This window comes from Rousettus aegyptiacus, unplaced genomic scaffold (assembly GCF_014176215.1).
Source record: "Rousettus aegyptiacus isolate mRouAeg1 unplaced genomic scaffold, mRouAeg1.p scaffold_m13_p_1, whole genome shotgun sequence".
Taxonomy (NCBI): domain Eukaryota; kingdom Metazoa; phylum Chordata; class Mammalia; order Chiroptera; family Pteropodidae; genus Rousettus; species Rousettus aegyptiacus.
Window position 1 is genome coordinate 118,954,532 of NW_023416284.1, and position 24,327 is coordinate 118,978,858.

The 24,327-nt window shown below is 31.0% G+C and overlaps 1 protein-coding gene across 50 annotated transcripts in view; it reads left to right on the forward strand.

Moving 5' to 3' along the window:
* Window positions 1-24,327, forward strand: part of RIMS1 (regulating synaptic membrane exocytosis 1) — a 414,008-nt gene that overhangs the window by 311,200 nt on the left and 78,481 nt on the right. For 13 of the 50 annotated variants that reach the window (XM_036219283.1, XM_036219272.1, XM_016161988.2 and 10 more), the window contains 2 exons: window positions 5,665-5,777; window positions 20,320-20,432. In XM_036219283.1, the coding sequence (XP_036075176.1) occupies window positions 5,665-5,777; window positions 20,320-20,432 (226 nt within the window). Of the gene's footprint in view, window positions 1-4,397; window positions 4,581-5,664; window positions 5,778-9,556; window positions 9,587-11,237; window positions 12,783-20,319; window positions 20,433-24,327 lie in introns of those variants that run through there. The other 37 variants (XM_036219225.1, XM_016161968.2, XM_036219251.1 and 34 more) reach the window with 6 other exon arrangements.

Genomic DNA, 24,327 nt, shown 5'->3' on the forward strand with positions numbered 1-24,327 from the left:
GAAGGTGCTTAACCAGATGAGTGATACTTGGGCATCTTCCTCTACAAAATGGAAAATATCTGTAAACACAAATCCTCCCTTCAGTAAGAAAAGCAAGGATGTGATTGACTCTCGGTCTCAAATGTTTGCTGCTTAAAGACCATATTCTTATTACTCTTGTTTTTATTTACTTTGCTTGTAGGTTTCGATATAGAAAATGTAAACCTTTTACATGTATAGATTTCTTTGATTATAATTAGAGTCCTTTATCAATTTGTATTAGAGTATAAATTACATGCCCAGTTTTTAAGCGGATTGTCAAATAACTAGCTACAAAGGAAATTTTGGCCTAGATTTTCTAAGCTTGTGTATTTCTTATTTCATTAGAAAATACCTTGACATCTAGCTACAGGTGTATTGAGGTGACAGTATAAATGATTTGGACACTGATTTTTGGCCTTTGGGAATTAACAACTTCTCCAAAGGAGTTTTGCCATAGAGTCACACCTTGGCTTCTGGCGAAAGTTGCTGTGTAATGATTATAATTTTAAAGGCTCTTTGTTGGCCTCAACAAATTTGGCCTGACCAGGAACAGCCTTGTTAAAATATATCTTGAAAGACATGGTGATCATTTGTAGATAGAAGACAGGCAGAACTGACTTCTGACTTTTGTGCCCAGCTATTTAAAGTAGTGCTTCAGATTCTTCATAGAAACTCCTTAAAAATCTGAATTCAGCTCTGTGAACTGCTCATGCTCTTTCTGTGTTCTATGCTAGTGACTTTTCTTCTTGTGGAACCTACACTCTTCATCCTAACTGGAGAATGGTTTATCAGGACTAGTATTAAGAATTACTTGTGTATGCATTCTGGTGCTATTGGAAAGAGCCTGTGTAGGCCCATAATGGCCATTACAGGAGGAACCATTTTTGAAGACTTGACCTTAAATACAACAAACATGATCATCTTTAAAAAAGCCGTTAAAAATGTAAAAATTCAAAACTACATTTTTAAGTTGCAATACAAGCAATTTATTGCATGGCCATTTGCAACAACAGAAATGTCTGACTAACACCTAAGGTTTTGGTGAGAAACATGTTTTATTTATGCTCAAGTCTTAAACACTTGTCTTAGGTGACGAGAATAGGCATGGATCGAACTCAGTGGTAAATGTTCAGATATGCACTAGGGGATGGTGAGCTAAAGCCAGACATAGTTAGGTTTGAATTAGAATTTTGTTCTAGAAGCCTCATTATTTTTGTTTTAAAAAAAATATATGTATAGATATATTTAGCAGAATAGGTATTCATTAAATGCCATTTTCCATATATTTTACCGTACAAACACTCAGAAGACAATTCTATTAAATTTTGCTAAACAATTTGATACGTAGAAATATATTTATATTTTGCCTAACATGATTAACAGTATATCCAAGGATGTGAAATTACCGTTTTCCAACTCATAATATAGATACAAATCCTATCTCAGTAGGCGAACAGGCAAGCAAGTATTAGAGCTCCATGGACCTATGTGATCCTACCTTTAACACACGTTAGCTCTTTGTCTTTTTGCAAGTCATTCTGTAATCCTATTTTCCATCTATAAAATAAGAATAATGAAACTTCTCAGAGCTGTTGGGAGAATGCAAAAAAAAGAACATGCATATCTATGTGTACACACACACACACACACACACTCTCTCTCTCTCTCTCTCTCTCTCTCTCTCTCTCTCTCTCTCTCTCTCTCTCTCTCTCTCTCTCTCTCTCTCTCTCTCAGTGCCTGGCATGTATAGATGCCTCCATATTGATAGTAAAGAATAGTTGTTACTATCATTTTACTTATTTCTCATTCACTCCCTCTTCCAGTCTTTAATATGATTGTTCTTAATCTCTTTCATTCTTGCATCCTTACATTCTTAGCACATCTCATTTCATAAAAAGATCAAGACTCAACAGCCTAGATTCTCTCAACATTTCACTCCTGTACCTTAGAATGTCTTGAGTAATTTTCCTCTCCTCTGGTCTAAAACAAACTATACTTCGTCCACTATCTCTCATCTCCAAAACCTTACTTTTCTCTCTTTATGTTCTGCATTTTCATTATCCTCAGTTTCCCCGCCTGTGATTCAGCCACACTCCTCTTTCTTCCTCAGGCGAAGTGGTTTTCTTTCTATGCCTCCCCTTTGGTTTTTGTGTTTTCATACTTATTATATTTTGGCTGGTGGCAGGAACTGTGTTGTTTTAAGGGACTTTTAGTTCATGTCAAAGAAAAAACAGATCTGATATTAAATGATGAACTTCAAACGGTACAAACTGTTTTCAAGCACTGCAGGCCCATCCATGGCTTGGGAGATGAGAACATTAAGTCACACAGCCTTGAGCTGTGTAACTCTCGCCTAGAAAGCCATTTATTTGCCTCTGAATTTGCTTTTTATACTTTTGCCATTAAGTTTGATGTTACATAAGGACCACCTAAATTATTCACATTTCAAGTCACATCTAAGTAGTACTTTCAGTGCTTATGAATTGCATTAAGGAATGAAGCAATGTTTTAGGGAAATTGCAAAATCCATGAAAATTCTCAGTAGGGTAAAAATTATAGTATTCAGTTTTCAAACCACATTTAGAAAGTATATTTTGAATAAGGAGCCCTTGGAATTTTTTCTCATGATAATAACTGTTAAAGAGTAATAGATAAAAATTCATTCTTTATCATTGGAAAGGATTTGATCATGCAATCCTTCCCATATAAATTAATTCTGTAGAGTTAAGTCGAAAGTCAATTCAGAATGAACAAACAGTTTTAATATGTAGAGTATTGTCAGTTTTTTCTTTTAATTTGGAAATCGAGACAACAGTTCAAGTTTTGGGATCTGCATTAGGATCTGATAAAGCATTAATCCAAAGCTCAAGAAGATAAAATGCACATTAAAGACCTAAGCTGTATCTTTTTATTCTCTAAAACCGGACATTTTCCATTTTATTGTTCTGAAATAAAGGAGATACAGTGAATCAAAATAATATAACTGTGAAAATCATTTTACTTAAAAGAAAAGTTGTCAATCCAGATACAAGTTAAATAAAGCACTCAATAATTAATGTGCTTCCTGTGATCAATATGTGTTCTTTTCTCTCACACACTCTAAATTACTTAATTGAATTTTACAGCATTGTTTTACAAAGGGTGAGGTATCATTCCACTGCTCTGTTACTGTGAAAAATAATACATAGTAGCTATCTTAAGTGTATATTATTTAAAATACATACTGCAAATGATGAAAATGGAAAAAACATGTATCTCTTCTAAAGTAGCGTATGTGCAGCCGTCCCTCCTTATTCATAAAGGATAGGTTCCAAGACCCCTATGGGATGACTGAAACTGCAGATAGTACTGAACCCTAGCTATACTGTTTTTCCATATATACACACATACCTATGATAAAGTTTAATTTATAAATTAGGCACAGTAAGAGATTAGTAATATAGAATAATTATAACAATATTCAGTAATAAAAGTTACATGAATGTGGTCTCTCTGAATCTCTTTCTGATAATCGATAATTGAAGTGGCTGCTGAGTGGCTAACGAGCATATACAGTGTGGATACTCTGGACAAAGGGATGATTCATGTCCCAGGTGGGATGGGGTGGGAAGGCAAGAGATTTCATATTCTACTCAGAATGGTGTGCAATTTAAGATTTCATAAGTTGTTTAACCCTTAATTCATAAGTGGGCTTTATAATAATATTGAACACCATATTGAAGTAACTGTCAATATATGAACAGATATTTTTGTAGATATTTTTATATCATAAAGGAGATATTTTTATCCATATCATCTTTTTGCATTTAGTGAGTCTGATAATGAAGCATTCTCTATCTTATGTCATTTTGCTTTGTTTGCTTAAATTAACCGAAGACAACTTCCTTTTGCCATCTATTTGGTATAAACTGTCTATTACAGGGGAAAATTATAAAAATATTCAGGGTCCCTACAGTGCATCATTTCTTCTTGAAGGCAAGTGCTTGAAGTATCCCTATGTTCGTTATTCTAATCACATTTACTCATTTCATTAGGATATCTTTATTGAGCTCTTGCTCTCTGTGCAGCTATGATCTAGAAACTAGAGACACAACTCAGATAAACACAAGAGACAGAAGTCTCTGCCCTTATGGAACTTACAAAAGGTTTATTACATTGAAGGAATCTAGTTTAGCCCTCTGAAACAACATGGCATGCACATTTGCAATATCTTGTCAGTTTGAATTGAATTCCATTTTAGTCATTGTGTGATGAGTTTTCTTTTTTAAAAATCACTGTCTTATAAGAGTAACTAGGTTTTCCTTGGACCGATGTGTTGGTATCAAAGTTAATGTGAACTTTCTGACTGAAGATCTTTTTTGACCCTAATGTTTTAGGGTTCTCCCACCATGTCTTTCTAGAAGGGGATACGCAGCCCCACGAGCGACTGATCAACCAGTCCTTAGGGGAAAACATCCCGCTCGCTCAAGGTCGAGTGAGCACTCTAGTGTCAGAACCCTGTGTTCTGTCTACCACCTTGCCCCCGGAGGGTCGGCGCCACCTTCTCCGCTTCTGACCAGGTTGCTATTCAGTGTCCAGCCCAGCATTCATGTCCTGCCTCCGGGTGTTGGTGTGGTGTTGTACCTTCCTGAGCACTCGATGCTTTCACTCATTATGACACCATAATTTTTAACTCTTTCTTTGTGACACTTAAACCTCTCGCACATCTTCTATTACTTGCATCTATATTCACTGTGCTGGTGGTACTCTGTAGTTCCTGCCAATTAGCTATCATTGAAAATTAAATTTGGTTGTGTTATGTCCTTCCATCCGTTTGTGGCATATTCATATATATATATAATTTTTTAATTATGCAAAATTCTTTATAAATTACCTGGAATTAAATGTGTTTTGCTTTGAAAACTATAAGGAATTTTTTAAAACTTTCATGTGTTCAGTAAAATCTTAGTTTTAAAGATTTTTAGTTAAAAAAAAAAATGTTTGAATGCCCGCAGATGGAGGTCAGCTTACTCCTGTCTAAGTAGTAACATATCTGCACACATCTCAAATTTTTATTTGTAATTTTGATCCTTGCACCAGTATATTTTATAGCATTTGCCCAAGGTTATTTTTTTAAAATATCTTTTAAGATTTTTTCTATTTAAAACTAAAGTACAAGTAAATGGTAATTTATAAAAAGTCTGCAGCTAGAACTATTCTTGTTACTTATAAATAATTTAGATATAAATGTGCATTTAATAGTAGCAATTTAGGGAACAACCTGTCTTAACTAACTTATCCATGTTGTTAAGATTCAGAGGCTGAAAGTAGATCTATTTGGTTCAGCGCTCCCCAAGATAGATACCTAACAGAAAAAGCCACAACTTCATAGAAACTTAGTGAAAAGAAGTGATTCCGAGTCTGCTCAGTTCAGAAATTCATTATGTAGAAATATGTGTGACAGACATTGCTCTGTTTTTTTTGGCCCCTTTTTATAGTATTCATTTACACATGTCATAAAAAGTGTTTGATTTTGCTCCCAAAGAACTAGTTAGGTGTTATATATCTGTATTAGTTGTAACAGGGCGAAGGAAAAGATTTTCGTCAGGCCCCCTTGGGATTTCAACATTTCATTCTTCCCCCACCTTTGTCTTCTGCCTGCAGGATGCACCGACAAGGAAGTCCAACCCACTCTCCTCCCGCAGACACATCCTTCAGCAGTCGAAGGGGAAGACAGCTCCCACAAGTGCCAGTGAGAAGTGGCAGTATAGAACAAGGTATCCGATAAAGAGAGATCATTGTCCAAAAATCTTGGATTTAGAACCACCTCTTTTTTATACTTCTGTTAGCAGATGAATAGTATTTTGATTATATGCAGTATAGTGAATCCTAAGAATTTAAGTTTCTTAGAATTTTATTCCCAGCACTGAGTTATAGTGGTTCATGATATATACTCTGTTTTTGCTGAATGAGTGAATGAATGAGTTTTAGGTGGTCAATTAAAAGAATAGATCAAGCCCTAGAGATACCTTTTTTCAAAGGAAAAAGAAAGAAAATAAAATTTTTAAAACCTCAGTAAATATGGTAGATGATGTTAAAAGAAGACTTATTTAACCTTGTTTTTAAAGTATTTTCTTGATTAAATTCTTGATCATATTGAAGGCTTTACTTAGTGTTTTTCATTTTAAAGTATTTGCATTACCTTGTGTATTTTATATAAATTTGATGATAAAAAGTGACAGCACACACATTAGTGTTTTGTTAAGTTCATGTTACTTAAAATTTTCTTATTTTAAACATATACACATTGTGTTTTATTTTCTGAGGTCGGGGGGAGTGTTTTGATAATGGAAATTAAATTATCTAAACTGCCTGATCTAGATGATTTAAATACTGGGTTTAAATAGTCACTGTTTTCTTTACATGACCCAAGGTGCTATCCCATGTCTCAGTAGCCGAAGTGATTTATCAGTATATGTTGATCACATAAATCTTACCAGGGATTTGTTAAACATCTTACTGAAATAATTTTTTAATTTCGGATTGTAACATAGATGCAGTAAATTTGTATTTAAAATATGGATCGAAAACTTCCATTTTTATGAAACAGCTGACAGGTTAACATTTTGAATATTTTTTTCAACAGTATTGGTTGCGGCCGATGTTTACTTGCATTTCATTATATATTGAGGATGCTGGGTACCTGCTTTACTCAATTGAAGTGCTGTGCTGAAAGTCTCACAGAAATGTTAAAGATCTAGGAAGATAAATACATTGTTTCAAAGACTGATATGACAGTTCGTAAGAAGAATATTTATAGAAAAATTAGTGTAGATTTTAAGAAGTATCAACTTACTGATAGATGAATACATGTACAGTAAACTCTGGATTTGTATTATTTTTTAAAATCATATATCCCGTTGATATATCATGCTTTAATATTTAGGGTATTCATGTAGTTAATCAGGAAAATACAAGGCTATGTGAAACTCTGGCTTTCTTTTCTAAAATAGCAATTAATTCATTGAACTTTTCAATTCATGTGTTTAAAAACTTCTTTTTTTCTGGGAACATTTTGAGAAGTTAATTCATAATTAATGTTTTAAGACTATAATTAGCAGTTGCCTAGATGAAATTGTTTTAAAATCTGCCTTAAAAATATAAAATTTGGTGTTTATTTAAAGTATCCATTCATGACTTCCTGTTGCACAACTAAATGAACTACAAATTCTGGTGTTTAGCTACAAACTCCATGTTACTGACCATATTTTGCTAATGATTGATATCCAAAAAGTCACATGTTCCTAAAATTCTTTGCATTTCCTCCAGTTGCTGAAACACTTCAGGTTGAAATCCGTTTAAGGGTACTGCGTATAACTATAATATAGTAAAATTATAGTTATATATAATTTCTATAGAAATAAGAATTGCATCTACAAAATCAATTGGATTGTATGCTGAATTTTGGTTTTTAAAAAAGCTCATGTTCTGTTGTTAATGTCAACATTACTGTTTATGATATTCACATTCACAGTTGTCTTTCAGAATAATCATCAATTTATAAGGATTGAATTAAGGTGGGAAGAAAGGAGTGACTGAGGATGAAATTGATGGAGTTATGATATTTAATATCACAAATATACTAGTAAATACTTATTTTTTGAGGTTTCTAAAATTTATGATTATATAGATACAACTTTTAAAAATATGACGTGTACTATTGTGGCTCAGTGTTATTTTATAATTAAAATAGATTTGGTTTACTTTATGATGTTAACATGCACTTCGGGACTTTCGGTGAATGATACTGTCCATCATCTTATTATGGATCTATTTCATACAGTTCACATGACATCTTTGTGTATCCTAAAATATGTTTTTAAAAGTAAACTTCTAATTTGATTCATGGGCTAGACAGAATTTAGCACATTGATTTCATTGTTGTTCTTAGGGCTCTAGAATTATCTTGCTTCTTTTGATATTTATTATATTTTAGTTCTATCTTTTATGAAGATTAATGCAGTTTATTTGCAGTTAAGCCTCTGGTGCACTTGACTGCTTTTCTTCTGTTTTTTTATGTTTGTTTGTTTGTTTTATTTTTAACAAAGGCTAATTTTCCTTTTTTAAAAATAATTGAGTTAATAATAAGCATTTTCTTGGTAAGAGCAAATATTTCAAACAGTTTAAATTCTGGGATAGTGGTACAACATTTTGTTGAACTTATAAAATAATTTTATTAATATATTGTTTCTGGATGCAGTTATCTACATTATTGTGTTTAGGATGTGTACTGAGATACTTAGATTGTTTGGGTATATATTTTTTTTCCTCCGTAATTCAGTTTTACTACTCTCTCTGTACCATAAAAGCAACATGTATCATTTTAAAGGCTACCGTATCATTTGAAGACATGTACACTTAATTTTTGTAAAAGTATTTCACAGTTATTTTAAAAAATTAGGAGTGCTAGCCTGTTTTCTATATGGAATCGGATTAAAGTATAGTTACAAGAAAAGAGGAGTGCTTACAATACAGACCTTGAGATAAAGTCACTGAAAAAATAGCCTTAAAATTTAGGTAACTCAAATGATATGTAATGATTGAGAGCCAAAACTTGCAAGAAATATTTCTGGTTATATTCCAACATTATATTCCAGTGTAACGCTTATGTAGAGTGAAGTTTGAAAGCAACATAATTGCTTGCATAAAAATGTATGGTTTTCTGAAACCAAGTGATTTTTTTTGTTCTCAACTGGAGGTCTTTTAATGAAGTAGTTAAAGATCATTTGTAAATTAACACTTGGTACACCAGCTGTGTTTTATGTGTTCTATTATATCTGCTATATATAACTCTGATGATATTCTCCTTCAGAAATATCTAGATAGACCATTATTTCTCAATAAATAGTGTACCAGCAAGAAAGTTGATACAAAGCTTCATGGAATATCTGAGAAATATAGCCTCCAAAAAACAGTTTTGCCTTGAGATAATTGATTTGAGAAGGAAGAAAGGATTACTTAAATTAGAATATATTTTTTCCATGTGGATAGTGTTACAGAATATTTTTCACAGTGAAAAGAAAATGTCTACTTCTAATAAAAAATAGAATTTATTTTTTCTATTATATGAAATTTTAAATTATCTAAAATACTATCATTCATAAATAAAAATGTTAGTTATGAATATTAAATATGTTTAAATACATTTTCAATAAAAATTCACAGTGGATTAAAATGAAAATGTTTTAGTAAAATTTATGCTCAAATATTTTTTAATTCTTAAAAGGCAAGGAAAATAGCACAAGATATACTTTTCAGATGCCAAATGTATTAATTTCCCAATGTTTTTGTTTTTATCTCTAAATTGTTGTATTCATTTTTTCTTTAATTAATGTTAGTACCATATTTGAGACTTCTTTATGGTTTGTCATTGTCACATTATATGTTATGCATTTTTATTCATACCATTGTGTTGATTCACACTTCCATGTCTAACTACAAATTTGCTGATTTCTTTCTTTTGTTTCCATCATTATGTGCATTTAATTCATTGAAGAACAAGAAAAATATAACTCTTCCACAAAAGGTAAATATTAATGTAACTTATTAACCATTTAATATTGTTCCTTTTCTTTCATAATATGAGTTATATAACTGTTTTTATTGAAATAATAAGCAAAATTATTTATCAGGTGGTTTTTCCCTGCAATGATTTTGTAGGGTATTCTGGTATTAATTATTTTGTATTACGAGCAGTTCATATCAAAGAAGAAACTATTAAAATTAAGACAATTTTGCTTCAAAATTTATCTAGACTGACAACTAGAAGACAATTCTTTTGGAAAATAATAACAATTTTATATGTTTTTGTTTGTTTACATTCTCTTGCTCATAGATAAAGTATTTAATCCTTACTTTCTGTTCCCATTATGTCTGTTACAAAGGGGTAGAAAATCCTTAGATTTTCCCTTTTGATAGCAGTAACCTTGACAAATGTTTGGCCCCCACAGCAGTCCTGCATCCAGGAAGTAGCTGCTGAAATGTTACTCCTCATGGATTCAATATTGTTATAGTGCCCACCAATTATATCTTCCTGAGGGACGTAGGAGGAAAACCACTCAGCTTGCTGTGTTGGTACATTGCTCACATCCTACCTTATCATCTTTTCCATCATATTTGATTTTTGATCTTTGCACTTAAATTTCAAGTAGATGCACACCTCATCCAACTCTCATGTACCAGCCACACCATTTCATGTTATTGTTGTCCTGATAATTGAATATTTGAACATGAGTTTTCACTTTATGAAAGATTAATGCTTAAAAATTATATAATGCTTTATAGTTTAATAAAAGCACATTTACATAATAGTCGTGGGCTAATGATTGAATCAGATTATTGTCCATAGTTACCCTAAAAGTTAGTCCCAAGAGTAGCATCATCCCCATTATGAATGATGAAACTCAGGTTCAGAGAGATTAAAGAGGTGGACCCGTTCACACTACTGACGAGCAGTAGACTGCAAGCCAGTTCCCTTACTTTTGACCTCCTTCTACTATACTTGAGGGTATCCTATTTTAATAGGTACAAATCCCTAATATATTATCCCTAATTCCTAGTATATTGAGGTATGTGTTATGTATCTCAGTGCTACAGTGTGAAAATGGGAGATAATACTTAATTACTTATTTTAGTTTAAATTTACAAAAATGCATTTAATTCTGACACATACATATTCTAGCATACTGTCTGACATACTAGGCAATAAATATATATTAATTAAAAAATACAAAATTATTCAATTTGATTAAGATGTTTTGATCCCCAGGTTTTGCGTACTGGCCATTGTGCATTTTTAATTCAGATGCCAGAAACACTTTAAATTTAGTAGTACAAAAATGACCAATACATTTGTACCTAGATTCAGAATAGTTAATTTGGATTTGCAAGATACATTTTAGAATAATAAAGGCATTAACATTTTGTATTAGAAATGGGTCATAACTTACTTCATTTAACAAAAAAGAAAGAAAAATATAATAATTCTTTATTTAGAGTTCTTCCATATATATTATTACTAGCCAAAAGCTGATTACCTAATTAGAACAAAACAAAATCCCTAAGTGGTACAATCTAAAATGTGTAGGAAGTATGCACACTTAGAGGCTTGCTACAGAGCATGTCAGATTGTTACATTTTTACCAGGTCATTGTGTCCTGGCTGAGATGTGTCATCACTGACAAGTCTTTCTTGGACATGGAATGTGAATCTGCTTCACAGTATGAACCACATGTCTAAAAACAACCAAAGAGGCACTTCCCAAGATGCATCCAGTCAAGGCAGAGGATACTACACCCCCCATGGATTTTAAGGGAGCACAGCTTAGGCACAAAAAGTTGGAAAAGCGCAGAAAGGATAGAGGCAAGTTCAAGAAATTTTTTAAAGTCAGATTTTTAAGTTCACATACCCTGTAAGAAAGAAAGAAAAAAAAAAGTATTTTGCATAGAAATCCCACTGCCATAAGTTGGTCTTTTCTTGGATCAATCATATTGGACAATTAACTTACCTGTGTTCTTCCTGGATAGATAAGGACTGGGACGCTACATGCCTAGCTGACAGTACAGGCTGTGGAACTCCTAGTGAGAGTTTGTTTTTGATGAATTATAGATGAACTTGGGGGAAACTGGGACTGAGGACTGAGAGGTTTCCCAAGATGCATGACCTTCAGTGCTAAAACCAGGATAGTTCGGGGCAGGCTGGGGCAGGTGGTCACCCTAACTGTAGGGGACCAGTATATGATTTTCCAGCATATATATTTATAAATTATGTGTCTGTAAAGCCACATAAAGAGAGGTGTAAAATGCTATTAACATTTTTAATGATAAAAAGAAATTATTGAACACTTTATGTCAGTGTCTCTACAAAGTGTCATATATTTTATATTATTACAGCAACCTGAGACATAACTATTGATATCCTCATTTTCTAACTGAAAAAGCTAAAGCTTAGAAAAATTAAAAACTTGGCTCTTTATCAGTCATAAATTTGGTAAGTGGTAGAACGGGGAACTAGCCTTGAGCCTCACTCCTAAAACCTTTTTCTTAACCACTTTGCTCTATAGGCTCTCCAACATTCAAATAGCATTTATTATCTACTGTGCCTGCAGTACCCCATAATTATGGTAACACATGCACAATTGTAATGAAGGTATCCTAACCTGTTTTATAGCGAGAAAATCAAAGAGGTTAAGTGGAATGCCTAAAGAAACAAAGCTGCTGCAAGGCAGAACCAGATTTCGACTCCGTAACTCATGTTTTGTCCACTGCCCCATGTCTACCACTCACAACACCAAGAACTCAGAGAGGCCCTGTTGGAGGTCCTACATCCCCATGATGACCAGATTTTTCACCATTCTGCTAAATTTTCTAATACCTGGCTTGCCCCTCAAATTACTATGCAGCTTGAAAAAACGAAGCCGGTATATTTGAATAAAAACACATGCTTGGGGGTTGAAAAGTTTACTGAGGAACTATAAATGTTCATACTACGTTATTTACCTTCTACCTCCCTCTTTTACATTTAAAGCTGAGAGACCATATCATTTTACGTTTCACAAACTGCTTTGTAGGCATTTTTTAACTTATTCATCTAAAAATAAGCCAATTTTTCCCTCTCTGCTACATTTCTTGGACAGTTTTAAAGAGCCCATCAGTGTAGTTTGGGGGCATCGAAATAATGATATAAGAAGATCAAAACAGAACCAGAAATTAAATGACTTCAAGGTGAGAAAAAATGTTATTATAATAAATTTCTAATTTATATGCCTTTTGATAGTATTTCTTAAGTGTGTTAACTTTTGGCTTTTTGGAGCAATTTTGAATTGTAACAAAACACATATTATCTTTTCTACAAATATTAATTTCTTTTATACACAGAATAAGGGTCATTACATTTCAAGTGATTAAATGATTTGAACAGGAACAAAGAGTTAACAGCATTTATTGCTTTTTGTTTTCCTGTTTCACTAATAAAATTTATAATAATTATTGTAACAAGGTAATAGGGTCTATTTAAGGATTATCTCCACTCAAGTATATTTTAAAGCACAGGTGTCTATTCAAAGTGCTCAAATAAATTACCTGTACTTTCCTTCTTTAAATATTGGCAAGGAATTTGAATGCTAAGTCATACAAAATATAATTGTTATGGAACTATTAGCATTAACCTTAATTAGGTGCAATCATATAAAAAAGCAAAAAACATGATTTTAATAATTTTCTGTTACATTATTATTGTATAGATAATATTTGCATATTTATTTTAATAGTATACCGTGGTTGTAAAACACATTATAGGAACAAATATGTAACTTGACTGTTGCTAATGTAAACTAATATGTGTATTCTTTGGTATCAGCGTTGTTTTAACTCATTAAGTAGAAAAAGGTTTTAATTTTATTTACATTTTTATTAGATGCATATTAAGCCAGGTGATTTATTTCCTGTATTGTACATTAAGATTTCAAAGATTCAAGTTTCTTAGTCTTCCAGGCCAGTGCTTTTCCTGAACACTTATTATGAATATTTATGAATGTGTTTTCATAAATATTTAGAGCTTCATTAGTAAAAGTATCTAATTTATCCATTTCCTTTTTGCCACAAATCCATAAATATAGTTGTAGCTCATATAAAACAATTCAGAACTCTTGGTTTTTACTCTATTTTCCCATTCAAATGTGGTTATTTAAAATAACATTACAGGCTTTTAAAACTTCAGAGTATTTAACACTTCAACCAACCAAGACTCAACTTACAAAAAATGCCCCACTGAGGTAATAATGCATTGCTGCCCCCTTCTTTAGATTCGTGGGGAAAGTGCTGACTAAAAATAGAAGACAGACAGATGTGTAGCCATGAATAGACTTTTATACTATTTTTCTCTAAAGGTATATAGAGCCCCTAAATATTGTAATTCTTTTTACAAATTTTAAAATTTGTAAACCCTTTTTACAGAAGAAAAGAAGAGACTGTCAAAAAATTGATGTTGAATCTAGGATTTATGCCACATCAAGCCTTTCAAGGTAGAGTCTATTGACATCGGTGTAATTGGAAGAATGAAAAATTATAGATAAACATATTAGAGATCACTTGGGATAAACAACAGGACCCCAGGGAGTGATTTTATTATTTCCACAGGCCTTAATTACAAGGGCCGCTCTTCACAAAGATATATGAAGAAGTGCCTCATAAGGAGACAGTGCTCCCATTGAAAACCAAAATACATTTTAAAAAGCTCTTTAACCCTGTGTAATATGAAAGAGCAAGGTAAAATGACAGACTCTTTCATCAAGAGCCTGACTTTCTTATCTGTCATGTATCTGACTAGTATTTTCAGTATTGCTCTAGGGCTTGACAGTTTTAACACTGAAAATGATGTCTAAGGTTGGAAGTCCTGAGATTTGTTTTAGACACTAGTGAAAATCAGCATTGTTTAAACAAGAGATGGTCTCGTGGTTTTAGCTGCAGTGAGACTGGAGTGATTATATATACAAATTACCTATTTCGTCTATTTTAAAATTCAATTTCAGTTATCTGTGCCAAAACGCAGGTTATTTTCTTTAAAAACTCCCAAAGACAGTATGATATTTTCACTTAATGTATGTTATTTATTTGTTGTGTTTTATGTTTCTCAGGCTGGATAAATGTTATCGTGATTTTATTGTTCGTATTATTATAGCATAATCTTTACCATCCAAAAGAATCATAGGGCACAAGGAAAGTTAATATATTTCTACCCTTGCAAATTGAAATGCATTTTATTCTAGGAAAATGACCCAGAACTTGCCCATTTCTATGTGGTCAAAATACTTTAAACATTTAATCTTTATGTACATGTGCTATATATGTGTTTGGAGAGGTAGGATTATGTAAGTATATCAAAGTTGCTTACTACACTTGTATGACTCCAAAAATAAGGATGAACATGCAAAGAATACGTTATGTTTTAATTGGAAAAATAGAAAATAATAATGTAAAGTACATCATGTCATCCCTTAACACATATAGTGTTGGTAAATTGGCAAATTAAAAAATGCTGGAAATTAGGTAAGAAAGCAAGAAAATAAGTTGTAGTTCTCCACTTTTAGAAAATGTGAACAAAAAAAAAACTTTCACAATAACCTACTGAACTAATATTAAAATCATAAGCTACAACAGCAATTACTCTAAGCAATCTCTTCACTTTACATATAAAAACTCCCTAGTGGAGAGAGATATCAGAAATAGATCAAGGCAGCACTGATGAACTGATAAATGGTTATGGGTCTAGGACGGTAATCTGTGCCTAGTCATTCCCACCTCTGGGTTTTTACCATTTGCCACATTGCTTCCAGGAACATAAAGAATGTTTGTCCATCTTAACTTTATAGGAATTCATATTCCTCTGAAGTCTAAAAAAACTCCAAATAGAGACTAGTATTACATTTTGAATTTTCAAATATCCAACCATGTATCTTTCTAGTCAGACTTTGTATTATGTGTACAGATTACAGACTCAATTAGTTAAATATTTTCATCTTTTATACTTTTTAATCTTTATGTTTCACATATTATATTGTTCTTTGTATTTGAGGTCTCACAATCAGTGGGTTTTGGGTTTTTTTTAATAGCTTCAGGGGATTTTTTTTTTTCAATGCCACATTAACTGAGGCATTTTAAGTGTTTCATTCATATATTTCACTCTTCCTGACAATTTCCAGATATGTGGTAATTTATCATTGTTCTCTCTGAGACATTCATCGGAGCAAAGGTGGGGTTATACTCTCAAGGGACTCTCGCGTTGCTATATAGCAAGGAAGCAGAAGCATTAATTTTTCTATTCATATAGTATGATACCACATCGTAGTTAACTATACAAGTTTAATTACCCCATCCAGATATTATCATGTATCACTTTTGACACTTATACTAGCTAACCTTGTCACAAAATAAAATACTCAATCTTTTTTACTTTAATATACTTAACAATAAATTGTTGTTTCTGTTTTCTTTTATATTCATATTTTACCTCAAATACTTGAAAGTATTGGAAAGTTTAACAATATATTGTATGGATTTTTTTTTGCCTACAAACACAAACATTTGAAATTTTAGATTTATGTTAATTTCAAGATGCCTAGAGAGAATTATGAAGTATTTAAGAAATTTGAAGATCAAATTCATCTTTATATAATTATAAATTTATAAATAATATATTTATAAAGTTTAAATTTTAAATTATAGTGATCTTAAATTATACATAGCTATAATATTGATAATATTTTAAAGCAAATCACATATGACTGGTAAGTCAAAGAAAATTAAATTCCCTTTGGAGGAGGTGATTCTACATGAATTTTTCTCTGTTGGGTTAGGGAAGATTTATTAAGGATCCTTAAGTTTTTGTTTTTGGTTTTGGTTTTGTTTTTTAAGTCATAGGATTCTTTAATAAAGAAATAGAGAAAAATCCATGTAGGCACAAACAATATTTGCAAGTGATTTCAGTTGTTTGTAGATTCATCAAAGATCAACTATAACAATAGATTAAGAATTAATAGCAAAGCATATGACATAAAAAAATTATTCAAATCTCTTTACTTTGAATAATGTCTATTACTTTCCATTAGAAAACTGTAATAGATTACAGACTTTTTATATTGTATTTACTTTTCTCACCTTGCATGCTCAATCATTTATTCTTATTGGGTTTTAAGACAAAAAATGATTTCATAAATATGGTTTTGATTTAACCCCTAAAAATAAGTTCCAGTTTTATACTTTCTTAATGATAATATTGAATAGATTTTTGAATATGTAGCTTTATCTGACAAAAATGCCAGAGTTTAGAAATAACAATGTACATAGAGTAAAAGTGATCCAAAGAAAATGTGTTATTTTCAATAAATATTTTTAGATAAATATTTGCTTTTGAAAAACACAATTTATTCAACATTGAACACATCATGCAGCCTATAGAGAGTTTAGTGAAAAATTCCAGCTTCAAAAACACTTTTTTATAAAATTGCCATGTTAATTACACCTTACAGGCTAAGGGAAATGAATTGTTTATGTTACTGTCACTATTCATAGCCAAAATATAGTCTTTAGTGTACACATTCTTATCTTTATATTATATATAATATAAACCATGTTTTTATTAAAAGACTAAATGAAATTATATGATAATTATATCTATAGTAGGTGATAAGAGGAGTTATTTAATATATAGCAGCTTTAAAATTTTAAAAATAAAAACTCAAAAGTTGCCCAATTTTTTTATCGTTTTTTGTAAAGAAATAGCAACTGGCATTGTGGTGATTTTGTTAGTTTATAATGCTACTAAAATTCAGAATGTTCCTCAAATGTGAATTTAATGCTACGATTTGTGGGAAAATTGGAAAATATTTAATATTTTAATTTTGCTATTGTCATTAAATTGTTAAAATAATATCAGATTTTTAAATAATCATTGATCATGCTTTTCAAAGTAAGATATTTGAGCTCTCTAGGCTGTGGTTAATTTTACTTATAGTGCGATACTCAACAGGTAATCATATTCCCAGGATTCAATTCACTTTTAATCATCACTAATCATTTATTATTCTCCATATAAATCATATACATTAATGGAATCATGCCTTCTGGCTCAAATTTGTGATAAATATTCTATTTTAGTTCCTAAATTTGTCTTACTGCTTGATCGATGCACCAACAATTCAGAAATAATGTCATTTTATTCCACAACATACAGTTGAAAAATAAAATGCAAAATAAGCATAATCTGAAGAAAAGTTAAAAATTTCTAAATTTACACTGAAGGCTCTTTATTGATATTTATGAAAGAAACTTTTACTGAAACATGATAACTTGTATAACTAATTATTTCAGAATACATACTAATCTACATATCATCAGGAAATAATGAGAAATACTAAAAAAATGTGAATTATATGTAATTATCTGATTTTTTTGATATGAGTAAGTAAATGGCTAGCTGTTTGTATTTTACTTGTTATCTGAGAGCAAGTTATGAGGATAGCATAGCAAGTACAATTTTGCTGCAGAGTCCAAGGGATCTACTCATGATTTTGTGTCAATAGTAATTTAGAGATTTTATTTGACAGATTAAAAGATGTCAACTTTCACTTCTTTATGAATAAAGATAGTGTAGTAATCATTTTGGGCAAGTAAGAGTGAAGTCATTTAAAATCATTATAAGATTTAGTTAGGCCACCATTGTCCTCTTACGATTTAGTTTCAAGTTTTGCAAAGTAAAGGTTTGAATGCAGCCCCATCATAAGCCAAGTAGTCCTATTTAGAGAGATGAGGGGTTGTCCTGCAAGGTTCAATCACCGGAACTGTTTCAGACTACTTCAGGTCAATAGCTCTTGGAAAATAATCGTTTCAGTGTCAAGTTTCCATCCTCCCTAAGAAGTACATGGCACTTAAAGTGAAGCTTATAAAGCTATGGGCTAATCAATATCAAAAATTTCATTAGTGTTATTTAATGAGAATATTCAAATTTTATCCTACATAGAGGTTGCTTTGAATTGTTTTAAGCTTTAATTATAAAGTACAACTGAAGTTCATTTGACTTCCTCAAAGCTCAAAGACAGAGCAAGTACCCAGAGGTACCCACACCATAGGCAAAAGACAGAGAATGGGTATTTGTACATTTTCTTATCTTGCATCTATGGTTTTCTATAAATATAACTCCTATTTTTCAATAACTTTGTCTCAATTTCTATTTACTTTCAAATAACATTTTGCTTTATAATACTCATTATTTCTCCATATGTATTATCAAATAATAAATTTCCGAACAGCTTTTTCAAGATCTTCATTGAACCATCCTTTAATCATTAGTAGTTACCATTTACTGTCTCTGAAATCAACATTTTCAAGTGTGCGTCATTGCTTAATTCCTAACTGATCTTAGGGATTGATATTTTCTATCTAATTTGCTGAATTTAAACAAAAACTTAAACATATAATAATTGGTATTAAAAATATGATTAAAACTTTTAGCCACAGATTTCAAACTATGTATCTCTTGGACTATTAGTCTTTGTACTTGAACACAAAATAAAAGCTACATATTTACTTAATTTTTAAAATTGGTGTCAGTGTCTTTTATCAAGGATGATAGGCCATGTTTAATCATTGCAATGGAAAATTTTTTCAGCAAGTATCTCTATAAACTTTTTGTAAGAGATGAAATATACAGCTAAGCCAATTAGATATATCAGCATTTCCATTTCCTAAATCAGGGCCTTTTAGCAGAAGCCCCAATACACTAATCACAGTTTTTTTTTTTTCCATATATACATGTATATGTATATGTATATGTATGTGTATAAAATACAGCTTAGGAATAAATGTTAGCACTTGTTGAAGAGGTTGAATAGTCCTGAAAGTTGGCAAAAGATAAGTTGTAAAAAGTAAACATAGGTCTCCTACAACACAGTTATATATTTTGAAGTTTTCTCTGCACACAACTGTACCCTTAGCTGTCTTTTCTCCTTTATTTGTAAAAAGGTAAAAATTAAAGGCTGTAATTCTTTCCATCTAAACAGTCACACCTCACACTTTCTACTTAAAAGATTAATAAAGGCTTAAATGGAATATAGTTCTTTATATATTATAATTAAAGAGTTAAAATTTTTATATCACATTTTCAGAACTTATGAATTTTATGTATGTAGTCAGACATAGCCATCAGAAATAGCAAACTAATCTTTTAGTTCATTTTTAAGACTGACAAACATTCATGAAAAGCTACTGGTAAAAATTAATGATTTAATAAGAATGCCTCATAAAAGCAGGTTTTTATAGAACTGTTGGTGACTTAGCTGAGGATGTTAAGTGGATGTGTGCATGCATGTAAGCATGTGCATATATGTGTGATGTGTTCAGTATGCATATTTGTTTTCTCTATATATGTACATGCAACAATTAGTTGATTAAAACATTTTCATAATTAGATTTGGTTTCATATAATTATTTATGAATGGAATTGAAAAATACTTCATATCAGATGAAGATATAGGGTACTTTTGTTACTAACATTTGTGTTCCTCATTTTGTGTGAGTTGAGTCATGTTCATCTTTAGATTAATAGTTGCTAACTTTGTATATTCTGCATTTTGTTTAATTTACTAATCACATTATTTCAAAACTTCATTTAATTGAAGTCATATCAAAAGCATTAAAATTTTAAACCATTCAGTTCCTAAAAGGTTCTTCACATGTTTTAATAGGCTTCCATTGTGTGTTTTTGCAGCAAGCTTAGTAGTGGAGGAGCGAACAAGACAGATGAAAATGAAAGTGCATCGATTTAAGCAGACAACAGGGTCTGGTTCTAGTCAAGAACTTGATCGCGAGCAATATTCCAAGGTAAAATTAGTAGTACCCAACCAATAGTCTCACTTTTATAAATATACAGTGTGTGTACCAGATAGGGCTAGCAAGCACCAAGCTGTATGAGAAAATGATAGTCTTGCATCATAACCTCTCTCCTCTTGATATCGTCACAAGATATAATCTTATTATCATATTTATTAACTTGGATTTTGTTTTTTCCTAAAAAAATGTAAATGATATTAAAATCACTTAATGATCGGTCGTCAATAAATTCACATAAATAAGCAAGATATACAAAATAATTTTATTACTTGAATATCATTTAATATTGCATTTAAAATATTAAATTATAGCTTTATAGTCTTAAATACTATTTTAGGTTGATATTTACTATTGAGATTTGTTACCAAATAAAAAATTATGCAATGTGAGATTTCTTATTGATTTGTCTATAGTAAGAAAAGTAACCGATTTCCGAGATTTCAAAGAAACTGAAATCCACACAATTCCAAGTGCCAGTAAACATTTAATTTATATTTTAATGTTATTTTGTAAAGATACAGTAAGAAGTGTATAAACTGCTAATTTTAATTAAAATATGCATAGAATTTTATACTTCATGAAAATTCATATATGAATATATGTAAAAATATATAAAAATCTGGTTTGTTTAAAAAAATTTTTTAGAATACTACAAAAGTGGCAGCAGCCATTATGAGAACACCTCTGTTGTGATGTTAAGAAGCCCTTTTGAAAGCAATGACCTTTTAAGAATTCAAAGTTAAACTATACTAAATATTGTTTGCTTGAAATATGTGCTTAGAAAAATCTGCTTACATTTATTAAAATATAGTTACTATACAATATTATGTTAGTTTCAGGTGTGCAACACAGTTATTCAATATTTAAATACCTAGCAAGTGGTGACCACAATAAGTTAGTAACCATCTAACACCATGCAAAGTTATGATGTTATTGACTATATGCCACTGAAATATCTTTGCACCCCTACATTCATTGCAGCAGTATTTACAACAGCCAAGATATGGAAGCAACCTAGTTGTCCATCAATAGATGAATGGATAAAGATGTGGTACATATATGCAGTGGAATATAAACCATTTTTAAAAAGAATGAAATCTTGTCATTTGTGATAACATGGATGGACCTAGAGGGTATTATGCTCACTGAAATGGTCAAATACCATGTGATTTCACTTATATGTAGAATCTAAAAAAACAAACAAAACAGAAACAGACTTATGGATTTGGAGAACAAACTGATGATTTTCAGAGAGAAAGGGGGTAGGAGGAAGGATGAAAAAAAACTTTTTAAATAATGGAAGTTGTTCATTATATAGCCAGGTATTTAGAGACTAATACAAAAATTAGGTGGTTACAAAATACGATTTGTCACCAGATTACTTTAGAATCTAGAATTGTGTATATTAAATGCAGTTTATCACTTTATATTTGGATTAGCTGCAAAAGGATTAACTGAGTCACTGTGATTAGGTAGCCCAATTCCCTAGGATTCTGAAACAACATTTTAAAAGGTAAAAATAATAAAGAAAAAATATCAGCATACAAAATATCTTGATGTTATATACAACTGCTGATTCTAGCTCTACATATGTTCTTTGTGGTTGATTTTATATAGTATCAACTTATTTTATAAGTATCAACTTAATTAGCTCATTTGTCTGCTTTATGGATATCATCATTTTTGTGTTCTCTTACTACAAATGCAGTAAAAATTAGAAAGCAGGGTAATTTAGCCTTTCTTCCTTCCCAGTTGGATGCAGTTACTTGAAGTTTCTTTAATCTGGAAATATTTCATTAAAACTGGAAATGCTCTATCATTTTCTTAGCACTGTGTCAAAAGATGAAGTCAGATAGAATAGCTGGGGGACATAGGACCAGTATAGAATGCAAGAAAGTGGTAAATAAAGAACCTGGATAAAATATTTAAAGCCTTTCTGGATCATTCTGAACCAGGACTCTAAACATTAATCAGCCTGAACCAGGACTCCAATCATTAATTAGTTGATCAAAAAATCTACATAATGAAATGCCATAGAAGTCTAAACCACCACTAATACTTATATTTGTAATAAATCAAAACTAGGTTAATCTTGCTTAGGAGATTCCAAATTCTCTGGCTCATAGAAATTTAGAACTTAAAAGTACCTCAAAATAATCTATTCCAGCTCTCTTATTTACCACATTTATGAAAACCGAGGCTCGGAAGGAAGGAGATTTACCAAAATGAATAAAGCCTTTCTTTGATGAGCCCTAGAACTCCTGATGGAGAATAAGGTACCACCTTATTCTGCTTCTTACTTCATTGAAATATATACTATATTCCAGTTTGATTCAGAGGTTCTTCTACAGCTTTTAATTTGCATACAATTTGATTATCGTATTCAATTTTTTTCTCCCTTCTTTGCATAGACATCCCTCTTCTCTCATTACATTTTAATATTTAACAAAAAACTTTATTTTCAAATATATTGCTGTTGGTCTTACTGCATAAATTGGTACTGCTTTGTTAACTAAATAAAATGATTATAAATTATCATTAAATGTGATATCAAAGATATAGTATCCTTAAAAAACTTTTAAGAATATAAAATAGAAAAAATATGTGATACAATAATGAATAATTAGATTTTATTTTATGTGTGTCAAGTAAAAGATACTGTTCACAATTCTGATATTCATATTATGGCCTAATGCTTATGAAAAAATTTTTAGTTTCCATAGCCAGTTCAGGTAACTCAGATCTTTCTCATATACTTGAGAAATTGTGTTTCATTTTTTTACTCATTTGCTCCAACCTTTTTATAATTTACTAAACAAAAATATATTTTATTTATATAATTAAGAAACAGTATTGTTGAAAATTTAATGTACAGTTAATTTTGAATCAATTCTTTTTTATCATCTTAAATTGTTTGATATTTTGGATGAAGCAATATACCTTAGTTGACATTCTACCAAATTAGAAATTAACCATTCTCAAAGTACTCATATCCAAACACCAGTATAACTAAATTTTCTTTAAGGGAAAGAATTTTGGACAAATATAGTATAATTCCTAAGATGTTTTAAACCTGGCACCTCCTTTAAAAGGTTAAATGCCCCTAATACCCTTCCTAAGGAATTAGCTCTAATTTCGCTTTTGAAAAAAAGCACAAAACTACTTTGGTATCACTGAAATGTGACACCATACTGCTTTTTCACTGATGTTTTACAGAGTTGCATGCCTCAACGACAAGGTGGAATTCATAACTGGAGGGTGTTTGCATTTAGGTACTCACATTTTAGAGTGCTTATGTTTCTGTAACTCAGGGAACAGCAACAAAGATTGATATGATGGGTATTGTAGGTTACTGCTGAGGGTTTATTATTACTTACTACTTACTTACAAAAATAGCAACCCTATAATTAGAGCCTCCTCTACATCAAGGACTTATTTCCCTGCTGTCTGATCAGTATACATTCCTCCTGTAGCTATAATTATGTTTCTCAAAATATAATTAACATATTTCTATTAAAACATTTCATTGTTAAATAGGAAATTTACCAAATTATACTTGATAAAAAGCCAAAGTTATTATTTTAACTTATGACAGTTTGAAAATAAGTAAATATAGTATCAAAAAGTGAATATAAAAGTATTTCATTTCTTTCAAATAACCAGTATAAAGAAAATTGTGATCTCTTTTCAAACTGATGGATCATTCTTTACCCTGATATACAAAAATCTAATAGGACATATATTATTTTTAAATTCCTTGTTTTATCTCTTTGCTGGAATAGCAAAAGTCTGTATACAAAAAGGTTGAGGAAGAGATGGCTCATAGAAAAGGAAGAGTTCTTTAGGTAGAGAAATATTTCCATATACACTCACATATCCTTATGCT